The sequence below is a fragment of the Lampetra fluviatilis genome, chromosome 18 (genome assembly GCF_964198595.1).
Source record: "Lampetra fluviatilis chromosome 18, kcLamFluv1.1, whole genome shotgun sequence".
Taxonomy (NCBI): domain Eukaryota; kingdom Metazoa; phylum Chordata; class Hyperoartia; order Petromyzontiformes; family Petromyzontidae; genus Lampetra; species Lampetra fluviatilis.
The window spans coordinates 6,935,916-6,957,620 of record NC_136292.1 but is presented as its reverse complement, the minus strand read 5'-3'; the positions used below and the strand labels follow the sequence as shown (position 1 = coordinate 6,957,620).

Genomic DNA, 21,705 nt, shown 5'->3' with positions numbered 1-21,705 from the left:
GTTGGAGGAAGAGGGGGGGCGAAACTAATTACTGTAAATACAAAATATAAATAACATCGGTAAGAGAGATCTGGAGGGTAAGTCAGTCGATTGTGACCTCGAATTCGGAGGCTTCGCGGAGCAGCACACGATGCGATGGTTGTTGCCACTTCGCTGCGGTGACCGAATGGAATGAAACCTGACCGGCGAAACGTAAAATGAAACGGGAGTTTAAAAGTAAAAGCTTCAATTTTTTTTATACATATATAAAAACGGAGAATGCTCGCGTCGTAGACCCGCGGCGAGACAGACGCTGCGCTCGAACCGCGCGGGTTCCTGCGCTCTTTATTTCGTGAACGCACGGCAAAGAAGAAGCGAAGCGGTGCGCGCGAAGTCGGCCACTGCTGTAGCCAGCGGGGGGGGGGGGGGGGGGGGGGTCACGGTGGGAGCGGAGGAGGGTCAAGGTGGGAGCAGGGGGGGTCAAGGTGGGAGCGGGTGGGGGTCAAGGTGGGAGCGGAGGAGGGTCAAGGTGGGAGCAGGGGGGGGGGGGTCAAGGTGGGAGCAGAGGAGGGTCAAGGTGGGAGCAGGGGGGGGTCAAGGTGGGAGTCAAGGTGGGAGCGGGGGGGTCAAGGTGGGAGCGGGGGGGGTCAAGGTGGGAGCGGGGGGGGGTCAAGGTGGGAGCAGGGGGGGTCAAGGTGGGAGCGCGGGGGGGTCAAGGTGGGAGCGCGGGGGGGGGTCAAGGTGGGATCGGGGGGGTGGTCAAGGTGGGAGCAGGGAGTGGTCAAGGACGAGGCGACGAGGCGGCGACGCTGGTACTCGAACCTTGCCGTCCAGCGGCAACAATGAGCCCAGGTCCGCCGAGCTCCCCAGGAACTCTGGGATTTTCTGAACCCCGTGGGCCGGCGAAGCTCCCAGGACCCCGGGGAAGGTCACGTGGCACGCGTGTGGTTGCTAGCAGCGACGTTATTGCTTTGCAAATTATTAACATTGCCATTGCTGCGACTACTACTGCTACCGAGCGGTGAAAATAAAACTTCATATTGCAACAACCGTGGCGGTGGCATCCACCGCCGTGGAGCTCCGAGCACAACGGGAAACCGGGCAGGGCAGCAGCTGCGCTCAGTCCCCCACACACCCGACAGCCCCAGCACATCACATCTGTACACACACCTATATATACACACAAACCTGTGTGTGTGTATATATACCTACACACGCACACACTTGTCTTCACACATGTCCGCATAGGGTGCACATCTTATCCAGGGTGTGGAGGCGATTGTTGCATGTCATGGAGGTGACAGGCTGGGCTAGGGGAGATGGATCATGGCAGTGTTCTTCACCAATTTTCAGAGGGGGGCCACTTTTGCCGATAAGACATCGTCATTGTGAGGGCCGCCACAAATTTGAAACCTTAGGGGGGTTTGACGATGATGATGATGATGATGGGGGATGTTGTCACTCTGTGTGTCTTGTCGGGGGGCCGCACGTCAGAGGCCGCACTAAAGGCCACCGGGGGCCGCCAGTGGCCTGCGGGCCTTGCAATGAAGAACACTGAATTATGGTGAATGGATGATGGACGAAGTGCAATGGGATAGGATGTATGGGCTTCGAAAACAGCGATGGATTGGGTTGACAGCAATGGGCGAGCCTAATAATGGAGTGGCGAGAGCTGATCTAGCAGTGGTGGGCTCAATGGAATGGGCAGAGATACATCACATTTGAGGAAGGCCCAGGATGGGTATAATTTGGTGGGGGGGGGGGTCCTCTTTGTATATTTAATTCCTTCCCTTGACCATTTCACCACCACCATTGCCCAATGAAGCCAAATGCTCGATTGTTTGGCAATCTCAGCTCTTGTCTTTTTTTTAAACGCGATGCAAGATTTAAAGGCTCAATCAAAGTTAAAAATAACTATTTTAATTTCGGTACAAGGCTGCTAGTCATACACACAGCGATGCGATGGCTTTTACTCCCAAACTACCCGCAGGACGTGTCATAGTGCTCCAGTATTGCGTTGTAACCATTATAAATTAATACACATATATTTCACAATAAAGGGGGACTTGTCATTCCTAGGACCCAGGCTGCAGCACGATCAGCCCCTGCGTTAATCGAGCCCAGGTGATGGGTTGGGGTTGATGGTCTAGGATGTATGGACTAGGGTTGATGGGCTAGGATTGATGGACAAGTGTGTATAGGCTGGGGTATCATGGGCTGTGCAAGCAGGAGGGTGCGGGCTGAGGTGTCAGAAGCGAAACTCCCACGGCCCCGTTTCAACCACCACGACTGGAAAGCAGCGTTATCGCTTCACCACCCTGCCACCCATTTAATAAAGGGTAGTATTTTTGTTATATATATTGTCCCCATATTAAAATGACAATATCAATAAAGTTCTATATACTTTTTATTTATAATTGATATTTGGGTTAGGCCACGTAACAATCCGGTTACATTTCTGCTGTAAGACCCACCCACCCAACAGTGAAATTGTCACGCGTATGAGCGTTTAACGACACGCCAATTATAATTGTTTTGCTCACCGGTGAAGTTAGTGAGTAATTATCACAACCAGATTCAGCGATTAGATATGCCGCGACGTTCCGTTCGAAACGTTCCGCTTGAAACGGCGAAGAGCATCATCAGGACAAGGTCCATGAAGTCAAAGTAAAATCCAGGAAGTCTAATGGATAAATGTTGATTGCGAGAATCGTTCTCCAACTTTATCCGTTGAGCGAGCTGAAAACAACTGGCATCGTCAAACGCGTGAATGCAACAACCGATTTTGTTTGGCTGCGTCAACCAGTAGTGGGTCTTGCGACAAATTTTACGGGGCCTGAACCAAAACGCAATTATGAATCGAAATACTGACTGCGCACAGATTCGTGCTTAGTTGTATTTTTCGTCGTAAATCATTTTACATTAAACATTTTTATATATATTGTGGACCTGCGTACCACACGGGCAGGCCAACAACCAATTCCAGCCGTGGCCGGACTACAACCACGACCCTTGCATGAAGCCACGGAGAATGGCGAGGACGGGGAGGTGTGGGATGGAGCGAGAGGAAGCGAGTCTATATAGCGTGGGGATGAGGACCCGGGCCCTGGGCCGATACTGGGCCACAGACAACAGTTCCCAATGGTCATGGACATGACGTACCGTACCCCCTTTTCCACTGCCAAATCTGAGCAGAGCCAGCGTGGGGCCCGTTATGGTATGGGTGGTTTTCCAGCGGCTGTTTGCCGTGCCGAGCCAGAAACCAAACAGTGCTACTGCTGGCCTCGCAAGAAAACGTCTGAATCTGGCTGGGGGCCAAGCAGGGTCAGGGAAGACGAGGCGCTAATGACGCGTTCATTGCATCTCACGTCATAACACCCGAACAGTCAACAGCAAGGCGTCTAAGCGAGTTGGGAGGCGTGCGATTGTGAGCGAGTGAATGAGTGCAACGGTGAGTGTGCGAGTCAACTCAAACACAGTGTGACCGCGTCCATCGTGGGTCCCCGACTTCACACGCAGTGCTCGGCAAGGGCGGGGGAAGTGCGGTTGCAACCGTCGCGGTGTGGCTGGTGGTGCCTGGAGGGGGGGGGGTGGGGGCCCGGCCCCAATCCTCGGCTATTGCTGCTGCCACCGCTAGGCTTTGCTGAACCGCGTGAGCTCCTGGCGCACGGCTGGGGAAGGAGGGGGGGGGTGAAGGGGGGCAGGGAGAGGAACAGAGGAGGGGGATAGGTCAGGGTCGACTCAGGCGCTCTCCGATCCCTTGCCTATTGTCAGTGAAGAACACTAACGGGCGATGGCGCTTAACGAGCCGGGACGTGAATGATGCCACCAGGGGGGAGAATGGGCCATGCGAGTCCCGGTGTCTCCTGGGCCGTGCAATTGTGGCCCCGGGCACGGAGACGTGACTGCTACGAACACGGCGGCCGTGTGCACAGGGAGGGAGGGGGGGGGGGGAATGGAGACACGGAGCTAGAGACTGCGAGACAAAGACGTTGAGAGATACACGGAGAGCAGAGACACGGAGAGGGAGACACGGAGAGGGAGACAGAGACACCGAGAGACGCTGAACAAGAGATCTAGAGAAAGTAAAATGGGGAGGAAACAGACGGAGACACAAAGACACAGAAATACACAGAGATGCAGAGAAATGGGGATGCGCAGAGACACGGCACAAGGTTGCAGGCACCTGAAGAAATGGGGGGCCCTGTGCACAGGAGCCCTCCAACATTAGAGACCCCCCCCCCCTCTACCAACATCCCCCTCACCCCCCACCCCCCCGGGTCTCACCGGCCAGGATCTCCTCCTTCACCTTGTGCAGCTCCTGCCGCACGCCGGCCAGGATCTCCTAGGGCACCGCGCGCACCACACAGCCACCGTCACGACGCCCGTCCGCTCCGCGAGCACCCACTATCGGCGCCATGAACACCAAGAGGGTGGCGGCGCGGTGGTAACACCTGTGCCTCACAGCAAGAAGGGCCTGGGTTCAATTCCCCGACTAGGGAGTTTGTATGTTCCCCAACTTTCCTCTCTAAGGTAAAACCACCACGAAATGTGACCGCGTTGGCCAAACGTCCCAATTGCTGAAACCTGACCTGCCAATTTATCGATTGGCACTTCCCACACAGCAACAGCATTGCTCTCGAGCGCAAGTACATGGCAGGGCTCTCCTGAAATAGTCTTGAGTCTCACAGTTAGGATGTTCTGGGTGAGCATGTGGAATAATAATGATAATTAACTGATGTTTCATTTGGTTTTGATATCATCCTCAAATTGTCCCGATCTGACCTGGACTAACCCTCCAGTATTAAATCGCTCAATCTGTCGCCGTAGAACTTGCAAGCTCTGCTTCAGGCGGTGTCCTGCTACATCAGGCTGTTGAGCCACAAATTCTATAACCAACGGGCTTGGCTTCGCGTGGGAGGAACCCAGAGCAAACCTAGACACGAACACTCCACGCTCCGTACAGATAGATTCAATAATCCATCTGCCTTACCGACATCGGGACACATTGCAGCTCGGCGGTAGGCTTTGGGAGTTTCACAAATCTCTCACGTGATCCACCAACCCCTGCCTTAAAATAGCACCACCACACAGAGGCCCCAAAACCTGGAGGCCGCAGACCCAGAGGCCTTGGCGGGCCCCATGTGTGTGTGGAGTCGGTGCTCGGAACCCTTTTTTCTTATTTTTTTGCGACAAAACGTGAGGCCGGTACAATACACCGATGAACATTGGAGGACGGGGGGGAGGGGGGACAGAAAGTGCGCAAAAACTCAAATTCGGCGCAAAAACTCAAATTCGCTGCGACGAGACCGAATGTAAGTGGTGGGGGGGGGGGGAGGTCGGGGGGGTGGGGGGCACGAACCTCTTTGAGGTTCTGCGAGGGGCCGCCATCCGGCACGGCGTGCAGCGTCAGAGACCCGACACACGACTTGGTCCTGGTGGTGGAGAGAGGTGGGAGGGGGTGGGGGGGCCAGTGGACAGTGAGGGGGGCGAGGGGGGGGGGGAAGCCACAGGGACATTTGGTGGCTCAGGGCCCAGGCCAGTCCCCCCGCCCCCCCCCCCCACCCCACTAGTGCTGTCCCTGCATCCGCACCTGCTCAGGTTGCGCAAGGAGTTGAGCGCAGCGTCCGGCTGCTTCTTCTCGGCCCCGCGGCTCATCTCCAGCCTGCAGAGACGGAGACGGAGGAGGAGGAGCGGGCAGGTGTTGGAGAGACATGTGGACGCACTTTGCAGGCAAATGGACATACAGCCAGATGCACGAACGGACCACCGGTGGACGGACCGACGAACAGACGTGGAGAGGCATGCGGACAGATGGACAGGGAGACAGATTACGAGACGTAGGCACCTGCTCAGGCTGCTGGAGGAGTTGAGGGAGGGACCGGGTTCCTTCCCCGTGGCCTCACGGCCCATCTCCAGCCTGACGGGGACACGGGGACAGGGGACGGACACAACGCACGCGTGGACGGATGGACGGACGTGTGGACAGATGATCGCACAGATAAACAGTAAAATGGACGGAGAAACGAATCGACATACACAGGAACAGACAAAGCAATGGACGGATAGACCTGACTGATAGACGGCGAATCAACCGACAGATGGACGAACAGTTGGATGGAGATGACGCATGACGATGGGGAGGGGGAGGAGAAGGCAGACATGAAGGGACGCACTTGGACTGCGATCGACTGAGCGGCTTCCCGTTGGCCCACGGCGCCTTCTTGGGGCTCTCTGCGGGCAGACACGGGGAGGGAGAGAGAGAGCGGTACACGGGGAGAGGGAGCGGTACACGGGGAGGGAGAGAAAGAGCGGTACACCGCCAGCAACAGGCGCCCAACGAGAGCCCACACACTCACCAACAACACCACCCAACAAGCACTCGGTTCACACACGTCACACACACACACACAACAATACCCAATACACACCCCCTTGTTGCCAGGTTGAAAACATTTGCGCCCCTCTAGTGCTCGATTAGTGCTGCTAAGGTGCTACTTGCAGTGACTGAAAAGCATCGTCAATGGGCCATTTCTAAGCGGTAGGGCTCATGTGGCAGGTTCCCCCGCCCCTGATGATCTGGAAGGGTCTAGAGCTGAGATGATGCAGTCGCTATGGTGACACACCGAGAGGCCTCGTGTCTTTCTTGGGACCAGCGATCGCAGCCGGAGCCTCCTCCTACACAGAGAGACCCACCACCACAGTGACACACCATCACATCATCACACAATCATTGGCACACCATCACAGTCACACACCATCATATCATCAGTGGTACACCATCCCATCATCACAGGTGAACCTGGAGACACTCACGGGTCCCGGTGCTGGGTCTGGGGTCCCTGTGGTCCCTGTGGTCCCTGGGGTCCCTGGGGTCCCGGGGGTCCCCGTCGCTGCTGAGAGAACCCCCTGAGAGGTCTTTCTCCTGGTGGGGACACACGGTGGGGGGGGGGGGGGGGTGCCGATGATGGTGATGAGGTGTGTGGAGGCAGGAAGGCTCCGATTGTTATTATTGTCGTGCAAGCCGCATGCCGCATGCCGCATGACGATGGTGTTGACGATCGTGATGACGTCGACAGCAGCGACGGTCGTCAGGATGATGGTTGTGATCATGGTGAAGGTGGCAGAAGTGATGGCGACGTAAGTGATGGCGACGTGAGTGACGGTGATCGTGATGGTAGTGGTGGCGGGGATGATGATGGTGATTCATGGTGATTATTGATGATGATGGTGATTCATGGTGATTATTGATGATGATTCATGGTGATTATTGATGATGATGGTGATTCATGATGATTATTGATGATGATGGTGATTCATGGTGATTATTGATGATGATGATGTTGACGAGGGACCCCACCTCCGGGCCAGCATGGCGCTCATCTCATCCATTAGGCCCCCCCCAGAGCCTCCTCCTGCTCCTCCTCCTGGGGGACCCCGGCTGCCCCCTCCTCCTCCAGGCCCCGACTCCTCAGTCTTGGTGGGGGGGGGGGGTGCCCAGGGGAGGGGAGTGGAGAGGAGGGGTGAGAGAGGGGGTTAAAGGTGTAGTCCACCTGTCCATACCCAAGGAGCCCTTCACAAGCTCGAGTCGAGGGTTTGGACATGGACTGAGAGCCATCGACGTATCGAACTCTGGATGTGTTTGATGAAATCATCGACGTTCACCAAAAGGTCTCAATGAACATGCCATTATTTACGGTAGATATCAATGTCTCTAATTCAAATGCAATGTTTGTTTATTGAATAATACAATTCGCAACGAATCGGTCCGTTCCAGACGTGTCCACGTTTGCTGCCCAATCCCTCCGCGTGGACACCGGCTCCCGGGCGGCCCAGTCCCACAAGCGGTGTGGGGCCCTAGGGGCCCTCCCGAGATTGCCCTGGGAGAGGCGCTGGGAGAGGCGCTGGGGGGATGCGTGGACCCCTTTCTCGCAGGCCAACCCCCAGACACATTTCTCAAGTCGGCCTAGGTCCACTGCGGGCCGACCGAAGTTCAACGCAGCAACAACGGCCGCGAGAACTCGGCACAAACCAATTTCTGCCGCCCGAAACACAGACGCCAACACCCGCACTGTCCCGGGCAAACCCAGAGGCAGGTGGCAGCAACCCTCACTCCGGCCTCTCACGGACCCTTCTGGGACTCGTTGGGCCTTGGTTGCTTTGTCCGCCCCCTGCCCCCCCGACTCCGCCAACTCCCAACCTCCTCGTCCTCCACTTCCGCTTATCTTCTCCCCGCACTTCCCCCCCCCCCCACCCCCAATGCCACTCACTCGCATGATGCGGTTGCGTTTTGACGCTGTTTATATATTTCCTGGGTCGTTCACCCGGGCAAGTGGCGGCTAAATTAAGCGTTGCTCCGTGTCCCTGCCTTACAGTGTTCGTGGCGTTGTTTGGTTGTTGTTGGAGTATGTTATCGGTGCTGTGTTGATGTTGTGTTTATCTTGTTGTTTTTTGTTGCAGTGTTCTTGCTGTCGATTGCCTTATGGTTGTTGCGATTGCGTTGCTGTTGGTTACCGGCTGGACTTTCTTGAGTTGGACCCCTGCGATCGAGGCCCCGAACGCAGGGGGCCTTGGGGCCGCGCTTCCTCCCGCGGGGGGCGGCGGTGGGGGAGGGGGCGGGGGTGGCGGGGCCCCCCCCCCAGGCTGGGCCCCCCCAGGCTGGGCACCCTGGGGTCCCGTTCCACACACGGGGGCCGCAGTGTGGGCCAAAGTGGAGGCCCCGTTTCGTCCTGAAGTGGGCACAAACAGGGGTCCCGTGAACCCCCTCCAATCCCTCCCTCGAGTCCCCCCACCCTGTCCCGCCCTCACCCCCCCCCCCCTTTAGGTCCCCCCCTCACTGAAACCTAAACACGGACGGTGAGACTGACGAGGGGACACAGCAACGAGGTTGAGGACGAGGAGAGGGATGATGGGGAGGGAAAATGAGAGGTGAGGGCAAACGTCATGAACGAGCGAGATTAGAAGAAGAGAAGATGAGGTGAGGAGGGATTAGCAAAGAGGAGAGATGGTGAGAAAAGAAAAGATGGGAAGTAGACAGATGAGAGAATAGAGATGAGGTGAGACGAGAGAAGAGGTGAAATTATCGGGAGGGAATATGTGAGACAGGAAATGAGAGATGAGGTAAGGAAGGGGAAAGTGAGATGAGTGAAGGGGACAGGTGGAGAAGGAGGAAGTGACGTGGAGGGAAATGATGAGAGGTAAGACGAGGAGAGATGTCAACGGGAATGGAGAAGAGAAGGTGGTCCCCGTGAGGAGGTGTTACCGTGGAAACTCTTGTGCAGGTCCTGGTACGAGTCTAGGGACTCGTACAAGCTGAGATGCAGACACATGGAGACAGACAGACACACACACACACACAGATTCCCATAGAGCCTATTAAGGCCGGTATGGAACACAAGGGTGGCCAGCACAATGCCCGGCCACCTTTGGTCGCTTCTCTACCCTCCTGTTGGAGGGCAACTTCCTCCAAATGCCTGGAAGCATCCTTCACAAGCCTCCTCCACAAAGGCCGATCTTGACATCGCTGGTTCCCGTCATCGGCAAGTACAATTAGCTCACATCCTTCTGTACCGCATCAATTCATCTCTTCTCTAGCCCGTGCCGTACCCATTTAGTTCCTCTAACCGGCCAAACAGAAGCTGCTTGCACTTGGGATGTCTGCACATGTGGGCTACATGACGCAGCCAACACAGCCTCGCCTGCTGGAGGAGCTCCCACAGACAAAAAAAAATACAAAGATCCCCGTGACTTTACCGAAAGACCCAAAGAATATTAACCAGACTGTTGGGACAAGTGCTGTTAGCGAGCACCTATGAAGGCCGGCACGGCACACGGGGGGGGTGGGTGGCCAGAACAACACCCGGCCACCTTTGTCTCCCTCGTGGCGATGACTAACTAGTGCCATGTTAACACATCGCACACGTTAACACATCGCACTAGGTACTCATTTGAGGCCGAGTCGACCTAGGAGAGGCCCAGGATCGGTTCAGATAATCGTCACTGGTGTTGGCCTTGAGCAGAAATCGAACCCGGGCCGCCGGGTTTGTAGCGCAACACGCTACCCGCTGCACTACACAGACACGCACACAGACACACACTCATTGCACACTCATTGCACACTCACCACCATTGCCATCATAGCGCAGCAATAGGAACCATTCAGAAGCGTGCTGCTCGGCAAGTTTGGTGCACTGAGAAGTGCCGGTATGGCAGAACGACGCATTAATGACGTCATACTTATCCACCAGGTACAATGACAAAGATCCCCCTGATAGCTTTAACAGACTGTGGGGGAAAGTGCTGTTAGCGAGAGCCTATTAAGGCCGGAATGGTACACGAGGGGGTGAGTGACCAACAGCACGTCAGGCCGCCTTTGTCTCCCTGGTGACGATGTTTACACACCACACCAGGCATTCGATTATCTGAATCGGCCCAGGACCGATTCAGGTAATAGTCACCGGCGTTGGCCGTGAGCGGGAATCGAACTCGGGTCGCCGGGTTCGTAGTGCAGCATGCTAACCGCTACACCACCGCTCCACGTACACACACACACGTACACATACACATACATACATACACACACGTACATACATACACACACACACGTACATACATACACACACGTACGCACCTGTCGCCGCCCGACTCGGCCTCATCACGATCCGGGCTTTGTGGAGGTCCTCCTCCTGAGATGATCACGCGCACACACACACGTGTACGCCAGTCCACACGCGCGTGTGCAGACAAAGATCCCCCGTATAGTCTACACAAGCTGTTGGGGCAAGTGCTGTTGTTAACCAGCACCTATGAAGGCTGGCACGGCGCACGAGGTGGTTGGTGTGACCAGCACCACGCCCTATCACTTTGTTTACACACCGGACCAGGCATTCATTTAAGGCTGAGCTGATGTGGGCGGGGCCTAGGACTGGTTGAGAAGTCACTCGCTAACGATCTTGGCCGTGGCGGGGAATCTAACTTGGGTGGTTGCGTTCGTTCTTTGTGGTGCAGTCTGCCGACTACCGCACCGCAGGTCCCACATACACGCAACGTGTCACACACGCACAGTGTCACACAAAGATCCCCCGTATAGCCTTAACAGACTGTAGGGGCAAGTGCTGCTAGCGAGCACCTATGAAGGCCGGAACGGTACACGAGGGGGTGGGTGGCCAGCACCACGCTCGACCGCCTTTGTCTCCCCAGTGGCGATGTTTACACACCACACCAGGTACTCATTTAAGGCTGAGTCGACCTAGGGGAGGCCCAGGACCGGTTCAGATAATCGTCACTGGTGTTAGCCGTGAGCGGGAATCGAACCCGGGTCGCCAGGTTCAAAGCGCAGCGCGCTAACCGCTACACTACACGCACAGTGTCACACACGCAGGCACCGAGCACGCGCGGGTACTACAACCCGCGCAGCTACTGCAGATTTCCTCCCATCACCACAGACCGGGATCCCGCTTCCCCTACACCCACGTGCGTTTAACTACACAAACATACGCCGGTACAACTGCGTACACACATACACACGTTCACACGTGTGTACACACACAACTGCCATTCGCCACTTAGTGACAGTGACGGTACCACACCGCTTGTGCCAGGCTAGGTGCACTTTGGGGCCATCAGATGAAGTGTGGAAGGCTCGCTGCTGTCAGGGGACAGACCCAGGTGCTATGGGTTGACTGAGATGACTATATCCCCTACTGTGCCAACTTGCTGCATTTATCTACCCGGCGCGCCGCTTATTGTTGCGAGGGTCACTTTTTTGCCCTCTGTTATTGTTGGAGGGCGATTGCCTCCAACTGACCAACAGCATCCTTCATGAGTCTCCTCCTGGCACCACTGGGAACAGTTTTCAGCAAGTCCACTCAGCCAAACATCCTTCTGTACCACATCATCCCATCTCTTCTCTAGCCTGTGCCATACACATTTAGCCACCACCATCAGAACAAATAGAAGCTGCTTGGGCATGCGGTGGCTGGGCATGTGGGCTACATGAACCATCCTTGCCTTCCCGAGTAGCTCACCGATACGACTGTGTCCAAATCTTTCAGGGATCTGCGAGCTCCTCACACAATCCAGCCTGGTGAAACCCAGAATGGATCGGTAGGCAGGCCAGTCTACGTTTTTCAAACCGACGCAGATGTTCCATTTGAAGGGTCCACGTTTTGCAAGCATAGAGGAGGGCACAAAACTATGGCCGAGTAGATTTAAACCTTTGTTTGGAGCGACAGACCAGGAAGCTTCCACACAACGTTGCACAGCTGACAAAATGATAACGCCGTTTGACCGATTCGGATATAACATACAAGGACAAAGATCCTCCACAGAGTTGAATCTTGGGGCAAGTTCTGTTAGCGAGCACCTATCAAGACCGGCACAGCACATGAGGGGGGTGGTGGCCACACACACACACGTTCACACACGGACTTGTACAACCAGTGCTTAAAAACTAAACTTTTTCCGAGTCGCTGGTAAACTGCAGTAGCAGTCGTAGCCACAGCTCATAGCGAGAGAGAGGAAGACTGGATGTGGTTTGTGCAGGTCTGGAAATATTTTCCAGGTTGATGACCCGGTCATTGCTAACTGAACTTCAGTTCTGGAAACAACGACATTCACACACACATGCACAAGATAAAGGCAACGATCCACCGTATAGCCTTAACAGATTGTAGGGGCAAGTACTGTTAGCGAGCACCTATGAAGGCCGGAATGGTACAAGAGGGGGTGGGTGGCCAGCACCATGCCTGGCCGCCTTCGCCTCCCTAGTGGTGATGTTTACACACTAGGGGAGGCCCAGGACCGGTTCAGACAATCATCACTGGTGTTGGCCGTGAGCGGGAATTGAACCTGGGTCCCCGGGTGGGGCTGATGGTAAGGCCCCACCTCTTAGTGGCACACAGAGACACACACACAGACACACACACAGAGACACACACACAGACACACACACAGAGACACACACATACACACAGACACACACAAAAACACACACACACACACAGACACACACACACACACGTGCCACCCCTCCTCCAAATACAATGTACGTGGTGACCTCGACCCATTTTGATCAATCCTGAAGACTCAACACTTCCCAAGTGTCACCCCTGATCCTATGACCCAGTAAACAGTGGGAGAGGGAGCACAACAGGTGGGGGGGGGCACATAGCTTCACCTGTGACACACACCTGTCGTGCATCACACCCCGTGTACAGGTGCCCCCCCCCCCCACGTGCTTCTGTACTGGCCACACTTCCATGCACCCCCAAACGCACACACACATACAACTACAGACACACACACGTACAACTACAGACACACACACACGTACAACTACAGACACACACACACGTACAACTACAGACACACACACACACACGTACAACTACAGACACAGACACACACACACAACTACAGACACACACACACACGTACAACTACAGACACACACACACACGTACAACTACAGACACAGACACACACACACGTACAACTACAGACATAGACACAGACACACACACACGTACAACTACAGACACACACACAGGTGCCTCCAGGCCACCCTCCCTCCTATCACGAGCCCCCCCCCCCCCCCGTACCTCCCGCGCCCCCCACCGAGAGCGCCTCGGTCCCCCACGTCATGGCGTTGATGAAGAGGTTGGCGTCGTCCTCGCTCGTGAAGCTCAGGCCGAACACGCGGCCCTCGCTGCGCCACTGCAGGAAGGTGGGGGTGGCGCGGTGGAAGCGCGTGCCCTGCGTCAGGTGGCACTCCAGCACCGTCTGCGGGACGGGGGGGGCACGGGGTGAGGGGGGGGCACGGGGTGAGGGGGGGGCACGGAGTGGGGGGGGGGCACGGAGTGGGGGGGGGGGCACGGAGTGGGGGGGGCACGGAGTGAGGGGGGGCATGGAGTGAGGGGGGGGGGCACGAGGTGAGGGGGGGGGCACGGAATGAGGGGGGCACGGGGTGAGGAGGGGAACGGGGTGGGGGAGGTGTACGGGGTGAGGCGGAGGGGGCACAGGGTGAGTGGGGGGCAGCGGCGAGGGCAGGGTGGCGAGGTGTGTGTGTGTTTCACCTATAACAGGCATCTCGTCACTGCGATGCTGGACGGGAACCTCGTCAGGCCGCGTGGGCGATTGTTTTTTTGTTTATCGCACTTCACCACGCCGCTCAGAGCTAGGGCTGGCGAGTGCAGTGCAACAGAGCGCTGCACAATTTCCCTGCACCGCCCTTGCTGACGGCGTAGCCAGCGCAGCGCTTGGACATCGGCTCGAGGTGCGGCGGTCGCTGTCCAAGCTCAAAACTGGCTCAGCTGCCGAGATCTGCCGAGATCGGGCGGGTTCCGCGTGACTTGGTCGCAGGAGGGGGACACGCGGAGGAATAATAATAATAATCACCACAGTCACAGGACTGTGACAGCGGCCATTTGTTTACACGGGGAAGTCCTACCGAGTCGGAGAGGCAGCAGAGTGCGTGGAGGGGATTAGAGCGCGGTCAGAGTGGTGAGGTGGGAGGAGTGCGTGGAGGGGATCAGAGTGAGGTGAGAGGGGAGTGTTAGGCAGGAGTGAGTCCATGGAGGATTTTGAATAAAGTGAGTGCAATCTTGACATTGATCTGAGATTGTATTGGGTCGGGGTGATGTGGTCTTGGACCGCGGGCTTCCTGAGCACTGCAATTGAGATTCACTGCTCTACATCAACAACAGCCACTAAGTGGCGGTGACGTCACCACGACGCTTGTGCCAGGCCATGTGCACCTTGAGGCCACGTGAAGTGTAGAACGGGGCAGACCCACGGGGCAGACTCAGGTGCCACGGGTCGACTGACTGAGATGACTGAGATGACAGGCTGATGCACCACCTGTGCCCCCTACTGTGCCAATTTGCTGTGCTTTAGCCACCCGGCGCTCCGCTCGCTGTTGTGAACGTTGCTCCTCCGCCCAGTAGCGTCCTTCACGAAACTCCTCCACAGATGCCGATCTTGACACTGCTGGTATCAGTCATCGGCAAGTTCACATTCTCCTGAACCACATCACTTCAGCTCTTCTCTAGCCCGTGCCGCGCCAGTTTAACCCCCTCGATCCGAACAAAAGCTGTTTAGGCATGCGGTGACTGGGCATGCAGGCTACATGACCCAGCCAACGCAGCCTTGCCTGCCGGAGGAGCTCACCGATGGGACTTTGCCCGGATCTTTCAAGGATTTGTGAGCTCCTCACACAATCCAGCCTGGTTAAACCCAGGATGCATTGTAGGCAGGCCAGCCTAAATGTTTCTAACCGGCGAATATGCTCCATTAGGGGGGTCCACGTTTCGCAAGCGTACAGAAGGGAGGGAATGACTGTGGCCGAGAAGACCTGAAGCTTCTTGCGGAGCTACAGACCAAGTAGCTTCCACACAGCGTTACGCAACCGATGAAAAGATATTGCCGTTCGACTGATTCGGAGTGAGACCTCTGCTGTTAAACTGGAGCCGGTCATAAGCACCCTACCCGGGTATGGAAAACTCGGGAAACTCTCCACTCTCTCCACAACTGCCCCATTACCGATTGGGAGTTGTGTGGGTGGAGTGTCCGATGGTACAAAATACCCAGACAGGTGCTTAGTTTTGGTGGGGTTGATGGTAAGGCCCCACCTCTTAGTGGCACACTCCAGTTTCAGCAGAAGCGTCTCTAACTCCTCCTCTGAATGAGCAGAAATTACCAAACCATCGGCATACATAACGTGGTTGACCAATAGGGAGCCATCCCTTGACTGCACCCGGGCATCGATCAGCCTCCCATTATATCTGTACCAAATGGAAATTCCTCCGGTACAGCTATTGAAGGCTTCACAAACTACGTGGTCAAAATAGATGTTAAATAATGTGGGGGCCAGAGGACATCCCTGTCACACCCCAAGGTGTACAGGGAATGGCTCTGACTCCCGGCCACGTAGTTTTACCCGGGCCCACTCACCATCATGAAGGTCCTTAATGATCGTGAGCAGAGGGTCAGAGACTCCGAAAGCACGAAGAACAACCCAGAGCCCAGGCCTACTGATGGTATCATAGGCCTTGACCAGGTCAATAAAGCAGAGATGTAGGTCTTGTTGGAATTCCCTACACCTCTGCTGTAGCAGCCGGACAGAAAAATATGGCATCTATGCAGGACCGCCCTTTCCTGAAACCACACCTACCCACACCTACACACACACACCCACCTACACACACACACACACCTACACACACACACACACCTACACACACACACCCACCTACACCCACCTACACACACACCTGCTGGTCGTATACACGCTGCCCCCACACGCGGATGGAGGTGCGCTCCTGGAGGAGGTGGATGAATGCGGGACCGGATTCCCCTGCTCCTCCCCCAGCACACGGAACCCAGCGGCGACTCGAGTCATCGTATAACATTGGGGCAGCGACCACCACCGCGAGTTCACTGTGGACATCGGCACGGAGACATCAACATAGAGACGTCGATATTAACACATCAACATGGAGACATGAACACATCAACACGGAGACATCCAGACATCAACACGGAGACATCCAGACATCAACACGGAGACATCAACAGAGACATCGACATTGAGACATAAACACAGAGTCACAGAGACATGAACAGAGACATCGACATTGAGACATTGAGACATCGAGACATCGACACGGAGACATTGACACATCAACACGGAGACATCAACACGAAGACATCAACACAGATACATCAACACGGAGACATCAACACGGAGACACGGAGACATCAACACAGAGACATCAACACGTCAACACGGAGACAAACACATCGACACGGAGACATCAACACAGAGACATCAACACGAAGACATCAACACAGATACATCAATACGGAGACATCGACACGGAGACATCAACACGGAGACATCAACACATCGACACGGAGACATCAACACAGAGACATCAACACGTCAACACGGAGACATCAACACATCGATACGGAGACATCAACACAGAGACATCAACACGTCAACACGGAGACATAAACACATTGACACGGAGACATCAACACAGAGACATCAACACGGAGACAACACATCGACACGAAGACATCAACACAGAGACATCAACACATCGACACGAAGACATCAACACAGAGACATCAACACATCAACACGGAGACATCAACACGGAGACACGGGGATTCTGATGAACGCATACAAAGACTCGTGGGGACATGGGGGACACGGAGACACGGAGACGTGGGGAGTGGGAGACGTGGGGAGTGGGAGACGTGGGGAGTGGGAGACGTGGGGAGTGGGAGACGTGGGGAGTGGGGGAAGTTGGGAGTGGGAGACGTGGGAAGTGGGAGACGTGGGGGACGTGGGGACACGTAGGGAGACACCCCGGCCGGTGGTGGGGGGGGGGGGTCAGTGGGGTCACTCACCTGCTGGTCTCCGCAGGTCCCGCGGGTCCCGCGGGGACCGTGGGAAGCAGTCTCCTGCTGCTCATGGGGCCGGAGCTGGGAGAGAACACAGGCGCAGCGCTCTGGACCGCGTGTGTGTGTCTGTGTGTGTTGTATGAGTGTTGGTGTGTGTGTGTGTTGTATGAGTGTTGGTGCGTATGTATTGGTGTGTGCGTGTGTTCCACAGTGCGAGTTGAGCTATGGGAGGTCAGACCACATCCGGTCGGCTCTCTCACACACGCAGACAAATATGCATACACATCAACAATTGTACAACACACACACATACACATCAACACTTGTACAACACACACACACACACAAACACACATCAACAATTGTACAACACACACACATACACATCAACAATTGTACAACACACAGACACACATACATACACATCAACAATTGTACAACACACATCAACACTTGTACAACACACACACACACATCAACACTTATACAACACACACATACACAGACACACACATACACATCAACACTTGTACAACACACCGACACAAATACACATCAACACTTGTACAACACACACACACAGACACACACATACACATCAACACTTGTACAACACACACACAGACACACAAACACACATCATCAACACGTGTACAACACACACACACAGACACACAAACACACATCATCACTTGTACAACACACAGACACACACATCAACACTTGTACAACACACACAGACACACAAATACACATCAATACTTGCACACACACAAATACATGCACATTAACACTTGTACAACACAGACGCAAAAATACATACACATTAACACTTATACACACAAATACATTCACATTAACACTTGTACAACATAGACACAAATACATAAACACGTGTACAACTAAAAAGATGAAGATCCCCTGTATAGCCTAAACAGACTGTAGGGGCAAGTGCTGTTAGCGAGCACCTATGAAGGCCGGAACGGCACACGAGGGGGTGGGTGACCAGCACCACGCCCGGCCACCTTTGTCTCCCCAGTGGCGATGTTTACACATCGTACCGGGTACTCATTTGAGGCGGAGTCAACCTCGGGGAGGCCCAGAACCGATTCAGATAGCCACTGATGTTGGCCGTGAGCGGGTAAGTAACTCGGGTCGCCGGGTTCGTAGCGTAACGCGCTAACCGTTGCACCACCGCTCCCCCTTCTCTTTCGCACGACACACACACACGCACACACGACACACACACGCACCCACGACACAAACACACACGCACCCACGACATACACACACACACGCACCCACGACATACACACACACGCACCCACGACACAAACACACACGACACATACACACGCACCCACGACATACACACACACGCACCCACGACACAAACACACACGACACATACACACGCACCCACGACACAAACACACACGCACCCACGACATACACACACGACACATACACACGCACCCACAACATACACACACACGCACGTGTTCGCGAAAGGGCGGATACGCACGGTGGGTTTATCCCTTAGTAAAGGGGACCTGGATAAGTGGGGGGGGGGGGGGAGCTGTCAGGATGGGTAATAAGGGGTAGGGGGCTGGTAGTGAACCCGAGTTGGGGTCTTTGTGAAAGCACACGCAAGGCTGGTGGAACTTTGGTTGGGATCACCACAAACCACACTCGGCACCACCACAAACCACAGTCGGCATCACCGTCAGCACCATCACTTGCGACCGGGGTATCCATTCAGATTTCGGGAAAATCTTCCACGAACATGATCACCATCATTACAAACATCACCATCACTGTAATCCTCATTACCACCACAATTATTATCACAACCATCACGGATAAAACACTGCGACTACCAGCGTGACAATCAACACCACCCCCTCGACAGCCATCACCCTCCTCAAGCCACCACCATCACCACCACTTTCTCTCTCCCTCACACCACCAGCATCACCACCACCATCACCACCACTCCCTATCACCACCACCAGCATCACCACCATCACCACCACTCCCTATCACCACCACTCTCTCTCTCCCTCACACCACCAGCACTCCCTACCACCACCACCATCACCACCACCACCATAACCACCACTCTCTCTCCCTCACACCACCAGCATCACCACCACCACCATCACCACCACTCCCTATCACCACCATCACCACCACCATCACCACCACTCTCTCTCTCTCCCTCACACCACCAGCACTCCCTACCACCACCACCATCACCACCACTCTCTCTCCCTCACACCACCAGCATCACCACCACCACCACCACCACCACTCCCTATCACCACCATCACCACCATCACCACCACCACCACTCCCTATCACCACCACCACCATCATCATCACCACCATCACCACCACCACCATCACCACCACCACCACCATCATCACCACCACCACCACCATCATCATCACCACCACCATCATCATCACCACTACCATTCCCTACCACCACCATCATCATCACCACTACCATTCCCTACCACCACCATCACCATCACCACCACTCCCTCCCACCATCATTCCCACTCCCTATCATAACAACCACTACCTCCAACTACCACAACTCCCTTCCACAACCACCACCGCTCACTACTCCCTTCCACCGCTCCCCACTCCCTTCCACCGCTCCCCACCACCACCACCGCTCCCCGACCACCACCACCGCTCCCTGACCACCACCACCACCACCAAACCATCACAGCCACACCCAGGCCGCGCCGGGTCGTGGCCTCGCGCCGCGCGCACCCTCAGACAAAGGGGACCCCCGGCCCCTCTCCCCTCGGCACGCCCTGGCACCCCCTCGCTCCCTCCACACACCGCGTGTCTGTCTCCCTCCACACACCTCGTGCGTCTGTCTCCCTCCACACACCGCGTGCGTCTGTGCGGGACCGGGGCGGGGGGCTCCGGCACCAGGGTGGACGGCGGCGGCGGCGGCTGCCGACGACAAGGAGGAATGGGAGGATGATGAGGTGGTGGAGAACGAGGTGGATGAGATGAATGAGAATGATGCGGATGATGATGCTGATGTTGTGTATGAGAAAGACGAGGCGGATGATGACGATGATGTAGTGGATGATGATGATGTGATGGTGGATGATGATGTTGTGGATGATGATGATGTGATGGTGGATGACGATGTGGTGGATGATGATGACGATGCGTAGAGGTCACGCATCTCTCCCTCCACACGCGGCCACGCGCACGCGCAAAACCTCCCCTGCAGCCCGAGCGGCGAGTGTGAGCACGTGGTCATTCATTCGTGTTCTCATTCACTCGCACGCGATATCATTCACAAGCATGTCTACTCACGTCCCCTCATTCATTCCCGTCTACTCAGACGCGATTTCAATCATTCACGCGTGCACCCGGCGCTTTCATTCATTCGTGTGCTCAGAAACATGCTGTCATTCATTCACGTGTACTCATCGCAAGTGCTTTCATTCAGTCGTTCATTTATCCACACCTGTGCTTTCGCTCGTGTACGCGCTCTCAAAATTCATTCACACCTGCTTCAATCAATACGTGCTCATTCACCCACGTGCTTCAACTCATTCACACACTTTCATTCATCCACTCACACGCGCATTCATTCGCTAGCACGTGGGGGTGGGGCCAAGCGTCAAGTCACGCCTCCCCGCAGCTCCACCCCGGGGAGGTTTCTCTTGAGGACTCCGGCAGAGTGGAGTGGAGCACGAGAGAGCGGAGTGGAGCTCGGCAGAGTGGAGCAGGAGAGAGCGATGTGGAGCGGCGTGGAGCCAGAGCCAGGCAGAGCGAGGTGGAGCCAGGCAGAGCGAGGTGGAGCCAGGCAGAGCGAGGTGGAGCCAGGCAGAGCGAGGTGGAGCCAGGCAGAGCGAGGTGGAGCCAGGCAGAGCGAGGTGGAGCCAGGCAGAGCGAGGTGGAGCCAGGCAGAGCGAGGTGGAGCCAGGCAGAGCGAGGTGGAGCTCGGCAGAGTGGAGCTCGGCAGAGTGGAGCTCGGCAGAGTGGAGCTCGGCAGAGTGGAGCTCGGCAGAGTGGAGCTCGGCAGAGTGGAGCACGGCAGAGTGGAGCACGGAAAAGCGGAATACTGCTTCTGCTGCTGCTCTCATTTGTCCTACCTTTACCTGGCTAAACGTAGCCACTCAGTAGAAGCTGGGCATACCTACGCACACCTGATGCAGCATCATCACAGTTCTGTCGTGCTACGGTGCGCTGGGTATGTTTTGGATACAATTGCTGAGCACAGGTACGAAGGTCTCGAAACGTAAAGCGGCCAGCAACACACAGCACTATCCG

General features: G+C 55.6%; 1 protein-coding gene across 3 annotated transcripts; it reads right to left on the bottom strand.

The window, feature by feature from the left end:
- Positions 1–658: 658 nt before the first annotated feature.
- On the bottom strand, positions 659–20,663 carry LOC144937155 (vasodilator-stimulated phosphoprotein-like). Of its 3 annotated transcripts, none has more exons than XM_078864460.1 (16): positions 20,276–20,663; positions 17,398–17,472; positions 16,251–16,416; positions 13,581–13,761; positions 10,610–10,664; positions 9,242–9,291; positions 8,494–8,708; positions 7,340–7,455; positions 6,796–6,904; positions 6,606–6,657; positions 6,156–6,213; positions 5,828–5,899; positions 5,573–5,644; positions 5,342–5,414; positions 4,267–4,324; positions 659–3,650 (listed from the first exon to the last, which is right to left on the bottom strand). In XM_078864460.1, the coding sequence occupies exons 2-16, from the start codon at positions 17,460–17,462 to the stop codon at positions 3,613–3,615; spliced, it is 1,380 nt and encodes a 459-aa protein (XP_078720586.1). In that variant the 5' UTR covers positions 17,463–17,472; positions 20,276–20,663; the 3' UTR covers positions 659–3,612. The 3 variants fall into 3 exon arrangements, with proteins under 3 accessions (XP_078720586.1, XP_078720587.1, XP_078720588.1); XM_078864461.1 differs by having other exon boundaries at positions 20,303–20,663; XM_078864462.1 differs by lacking the exon at positions 20,276–20,663 and adding an exon at positions 19,116–19,313.
- Between the last annotated feature and the right edge of the window lie 1,042 nt (positions 20,664–21,705).

What these genes read in the sequence shown, in the direction of transcription:
- LOC144937155 (XM_078864460.1), bottom strand. Translation starts at nt 17,462, where the DNA reads ATGAGCAGCAGGAGACTGCTTCCCACGGTCCCCGCGGGACCCGCGGGA. An exon ending in GCCGAGTCGGGCGGCGACAG is followed by an intron (nt 9,292 to 10,609) that starts GTGCGTACGTGT and finishes TCTGCATCTCAG; the next exon opens with CTTGTACGAGTCCCTAGACT. An exon ending in CAGACCCAGCACCGGGACCC is followed by an intron (nt 6,658 to 6,795) that starts GTGAGTGTCTCC and finishes CTCTCTGTGTAG; the next exon opens with GAGGAGGCTCCGGCTGCGAT.